General features: G+C 35.7%; 1 protein-coding gene across 1 annotated transcript; it reads right to left on the bottom strand.

Moving 5' to 3' along the window:
- Positions 1–1,775: 1,775 nt before the first annotated feature.
- On the bottom strand, positions 1,776–4,110 carry LOC129288304 (zinc finger BED domain-containing protein DAYSLEEPER-like). Its single transcript, XM_054924817.1, has 5 exons — positions 3,609–4,110; positions 3,124–3,500; positions 2,341–3,028; positions 1,915–2,142; positions 1,776–1,816 (listed from the first exon to the last, which is right to left on the bottom strand). The coding sequence occupies exons 1-5, from the start codon at positions 4,108–4,110 to the stop codon at positions 1,776–1,778; spliced, it is 1,836 nt and encodes a 611-aa protein (XP_054780792.1).
- Between the last annotated feature and the right edge of the window lie 1,890 nt (positions 4,111–6,000).

Below are 6,000 nucleotides of genomic sequence, written 5' to 3'. Positions count from 1 at the left end.
GGGTTTGTTTTTGCGAACTGATAAGTGCAGATTTTGCACGTGCGCCGCGACAAATGGCACAGAGAGTCCCAACACAATTTAAGCTTCCTTCATGTCATGGCCCACTCAAACATCAACCTAACCTTCTTTTAAGGTTGTCTAAGGATTCAAAAACTATATTAGTCTCCTATAGATGTCATTAATCAATAATTTATTTAAATTGACCAAAATATCCTTGTAAATATTGCTAATTTCTAACTTGAAAACCTAAGATGTTAAAGCAACTAGCCCAATTAACATCAAAAAAGCATATAAAGTAGAAGGAGACTTTCAAATCAAAACTCCATAATTAGTAATAAATTTAAGATAATAAAGTATCCTTTTAACAGCAACCCAATGTGTATCCCTTGGTGAGTGTAAAAATTGACAAGCTTGTTCTTAGTAAAAGAAATATCTGGCCTTGTAGAAGATAGATATTGAAGACTACCCACAATACTTCTATATAAAGTAATATCAACAAAAGGTTTACCATCCATTAAAGTTAACTTGGAACTAGAAACCATAGCAGTTCTCAAGGGTTTACATAGAGCATATTGGTCTTAGTCAGCAAATCTATAATATACTTCCTTTGTGACAGAAAGAGACCAACAAACATAGAAACAGCTTTAATGTCAAGGAAAAAATCGAGATTGCCCAAATTCTTCACAGGAAAATGATTTACCCAATGTATCAATTAGATTATCAACCACGGAAGCATTAGACCTTGAAAATATAATATTATCAACACAGACCTTATATATAAAATAGAGGAGGCAGTGGATTTACAAAGAGAAGTATTTGGATGAACATAGATGTGGGCCTAGAAGAAGAAGGTAACAGGGGAGGAAGGAAATTAGGCTTAAATAGATGAGGCAAATTAGTGTAATTAGGAGTAGGATTGGGTTGATTGGGTTAAGAAGGAGAATTAAAAACATGAGGCACCAGAATAGTAGATATTTTTCTTTTTTTTTTTTCTGGTGCATTACTTATCTCACCCCACCATATGTGGTGAACATAAATGTGAATATCTTCTACATCTAGAAATTTAACAACTGTTGTTGTACCAAAGTAAAAACCTTTTTCCTGTCAATGTTAAATTGCCTTTTACTGGTGAGTGTCGCATTTTATCCTGTCAATCCTTCGTGGAGATTCAATTTCATCTAGTGAAAGCATTTATTTGGGATTCTATTGGAACCTCTTCTTGCCAAATAGCAAACCTTTCTGTTTTCATTTCTTTCGGTAATGTTTGGGAGCTTTTTCTCAAGACGAACTGGAATGAAATGGGATAGTAGAAGCTTTATGCTAGGGCTGCACAAAGAACTGGACGGGATTGGACTTCAGACTAACCGGAGTCTGGTCCTTTTTATAAAAAGGACTGGGTTAGGCAACCCGTAGTCTGGTCTGGTCCTGTGAAAACCCAGAGATTAACAGGACCGGATTTAGTCCATAAAACTGGAAGACTGGTCCTGTTAGTCCAATACTCACTAGGACTTTTTTTTTCTCTATGATAAACAATAATTCATTTCAACCTAATAAACTCAATTAAGATAATAAAAACACTTATAAGTTATAATCATAATAAATTCATAATTCATAATAATTTCTAACATCAAGAAAATAATATTTCAGTTACAGTTCAAACTCCAAATGATTTAAATATATAACTTCAACAAAAACACTCAACAAAGTTTAACACTACATTACATCTGTCATGTAATTATCTCCTTAGCTTCAACAGAAACAAACTCAATAAATCTTCAAATAATTATCTCCTTAGTGTTAATAACACTTGAAGCATCTGTAAAAAAAAATCATATACACATATATAAAGTGATTAGTAAGTGTAAAAATGCAATATATAAATTAAATTAAGAGACATAAAATTGAATATATTACCTGTAACATTAACCACATCGTCAGTCTCTTGAAAATTATCAACCTCATGAAACATAGAGACAAACTTTGAGAGAGATTGCCCTGCAACTAGCCAATTCTGGGCACAAATGAGTGCTTCAGTCATCTTAGGAGATAAAGAACTCCTATAATCATCAACAACACGTCCTTCAGTGCTAAAAGCTGATTCAGAAGCAACTGTAGATACTGGTATAGCCAATACATCTCGTGCTATCAAGGAAAGCACTCTGTACTTGTAGAATTAATCTTCTACCATGTCAAGATATCAAAATCATCATCATCATCATCAATAGGGGTGTCCTCAGATGTACTAGCAGAAAGGTATCTATCCAACTCTGATTGGGTATCAACTGACGAGCTTTTTTGCTTCTGGGATGCTAACCATCTATGACCAGGGTCTTTTTTTACCTTTACTTGCATTTGAAGTGTTGGTGTCAAGAGAACTTGAAGAGTTGACACTACCAGAACTGCTTATATCAGGACTAACTGTTGCAGAGTATTCCTCAAATAGGCGATACAAAGTGTCTCTTGCCTTGTTCTTTATGGACATGCAAAGGTCAGGGGCAAGAAAAAGTTGATCAAATACATGATTAATATAGGCAAGCTTGTATCGAGGATCAAGAATCACAGCAATAATCAACAAAGGGTTTAAATTATCTGCTGCCCCCCAATACTTATCATACTTACTCTTCATGCTCAAAGACATCTCCCTAAGAAGAGGGTCATCACTTTCAATATTCTCATCTAACAACTCTTGAATTAAAGAAATTTGATGGAAACATGTATGTGCAGTAACTTTTAGTGTGCTAGAAAATTGTAAAGTGACATTATAAAATACCTTCAAGAACTTAAGAAAGAATCGTGCTTTACTCCAAGCTTGTTTGTTTGGAGGGCCATTACGCTTAGGAGGAGCTTGCCTAGAGTGAGCAAAAGCATCTATGTTATCATCGGGTCTAGCACCTTGCCTATAAACATAAGCATCTATGCTACCCTCTAAACAAGAAAAGCCACTCTGAGCATGACACTTTAAACCTTTGTTGAAGTAGCTAACAAAATCTTCATCCTCATCCTCTAATCTTTCAAATGCCTTTTGAAACTTCAAAGCCACATCTAACATTAAATATGTAGAATTTCATCTAGTATTGACATCAAGGCAAACAATGCTTTTTGTGTCCAACATTTCCAATTCACAAACATATTTAAATCTTTGCAAGCGAGCAGGAGAGGAACGAACATATCTAATAACATTTCAATGGACTCAAAAGTATCTTTCAACTCCTTCAACCGGTCATTAACAATTAGATTAAGAATATGTGCAGAACACTGTAGTTGAAGATAATCACCACCATAAACAAGACCCCTCCAATTCTTTAGATGCCTTTTTAAGTAAGATAAGGCTGTGTCATTGAAAGTTGCATTATCCATAGTTATGGTAAACACATTTTGTATGCCCCAATCTGATAAGCACCTTTCAATTGTCTTGCCTATCGTATCACCCTTGTGATTCTCAACCATGTAAAAACTTAGAATCCTCTTATGCAAGTTCCAATCATTATCAATGAAATGGGCTGTCAAACATAAGTAATTGAAGTTTTAAATTGATGTCCAGTAATCTGTAGTGAGGCAAAGACGATTAGTACACTTCTTCAACAAATTTTTCAAGATTCTAATTTCACCAAGATACAATTGCCAGGCATCTCTAGCCACTGTTGTTCTTGAAGGGATTTGAAATCGTGGTTCTAACTCCTTTACAAACTTTTTAAAGCCTTCTTTCTCAACAAGCCTAAATGACATCTCATCACATATGATGAACTCAACTAGAGCCCTGCGACATCGTTTCTGATTGAACATGTGAGGTACTAAGCTTCCCTCTTGCCCACTTGGTGTCACATAATTCAACATAGATTGTTTTGTCATTTGTGTAGCTTTATGTGGATTCTTGGGACACTTTGGTATATGCCTCTTCAAGGATGTTAAACCATGCTTGCCTGGGTTACAAGCATAATCTAAATTACAGTACTTGCATGCAGCTCTAACTTCTCCATTTGTCTCTTCCAATGGTAACTTAGTAAAGTGTTCCCATACTTTTGACACCTTTCTTGAAGAATTTTTTCTCTTTCTACTACCTTCTGTAGCTTCACTTTCAGTTACAGTTGTAAGAGGAGGAGGACATTCCATAGTAGTTGGGGGTTGAGGAGGAGGAGTAGGTGTCAAAGATGATCCAGAAGAAGTTAAACTCACATTTTGCACCAGTGAAAGGAGACGATTGAGGTTGGTCAATGTTGGATGTTTGCTCAATATCCATCACTTCACAATGATGAAAAGGAAGCAAAATGGACAAGTTATAACAGCACAAAATCATGGCAGGTAATACAAAAGCTAAAAAATGAGAGCACATAATTGATAAGGTGATTACTAATAAAAATCATCCCACAGGAATGTTCTTCGAACAGATCAACACAGACATGGGGAAAAACTTTAAACAACTTCTAAAACAAGTCAATCCAAATCTGTCTAACAAATTTCAATCTTCCAAATCTGTGTAACAAATTTCAATCCATATTAAGCAACTTCTAAGACAAGTCAATCTAAAATTGTGTAGCAAATTTCAACAAATTTTGGATTGTGTAGAGTGATGAGCTAGAGTCAGGGAAAAAAACACATCCACTTCAATGGTTTTTCACAGATTCAATGATGAGGCAGAGTTAGGTAAAAAAAACAAGGGAAAACGAACAAGAATATGCCAGACTTGGGTCAGCACAAGAAATCTCTATAGCTACTTTTCAAGTGAAAAAAATGAAAGGAAGAAGAACAAGGAATGGCTCGAGCAGGGGTGGGGGTGGGGCAATGGGTAACAGGACTTACCTGGCGATTGCTTGCTTGAACGTGCGAGAATGGCGGTGAATCAGAGGTTAAGGTTAATGGAGAGTACCAGTGGTGAATCAGATGCGAGAGGCGATGCCGACAGTGGTGGCACACTAGCGGAGCAGCGGTGGCAGGAGAACAGCTCGAGCAAGAATGAAGAAGGAAGAGCAATGAATCAGAGATTAGGGCTCGAACAAGAATGAAGAGGGAAGAGCAACGGCGGGCGACGTGATTGACGGTGTTCGGTAGTGGCGTACTGGAGGAGGTAGGGCTTCGGTGCACTAGAGACTAGAGAGTGTGGAAAGAAACTAAGAATGAGTTTTATGCTGAACTTGAAGTGAGCTGGATTTCTGACGGCATTTGCTCTTTATTGACTTGCTGTGTGACTAAAGTGATTAACACGTGTGAGATCATAATTGACGCTGCCGGTTGCTGGAGCCTGGAGTGCTGGGTGACTTTTTCTTTATTCAATGTGTTAATACAAAATGTAATAATGTAAGATTAATTCACTAACTTATTAATTAATAATTTATAAATTATTTTTAATTATATTAAAATAATTCTATAGGACTAGATTGGACCACTTAGTCCAGATACTTGGTCTCGAGTCTGGTCTTATCCGAAAAATTAGTCCTGTCTTTTTGGTCTTTTTAGTCTTGTAGGACCAACATTTTATAAGACCGGACAGGACCGGGTTTTCACGGGTTGGACCATACTACGAGACTTTTGCACAGCCCTACTTTATGCTATTATTTGGAAGAAAATTTTAAAAGAGGATGGAATAATTTGAAGTGACATCTCAAGTTATCCCGTGCCATCCTAAACCTATTTTTCTTAACAGTCAAGGATAGAATGATATGATATAAATAATATTTTTATAAAATTATCCTTATTTTACTCACTCTCACTCACTCTTTCACTCCCCCTTATCTTAAAATTTTAAAAAAAATTAACTATATCTTATTCAAAATTATTCTTAAAAAATAATTAAATAAAATCATTTATTTTTTTTAATGAAACTCCCAAACAATGGAATATTTTGTTTCATTCCACTCCGTCCCATTCCACCACATTTCATTCTAATAATGATCATTTCTTTCTATTCGATCATATACTCTTAAACGTACCTGAAAGCAAGTGCTCACAATGAAATGGAATGAAAAAGAAGGAAGTAAATTTAATATTTTTTGAATACAAACCTAC

Source organism: Prosopis cineraria, unplaced genomic scaffold (genome assembly GCF_029017545.1).
Source record: "Prosopis cineraria cultivar Desert tree isolate PC_DT_omini unplaced genomic scaffold, ASM2901754v1 PC12, whole genome shotgun sequence".
Lineage (NCBI taxonomy): Eukaryota > Viridiplantae > Streptophyta > Magnoliopsida > Fabales > Fabaceae > Prosopis > Prosopis cineraria.
This window is presented reverse-complemented; position numbering and strand designations above follow the sequence as displayed.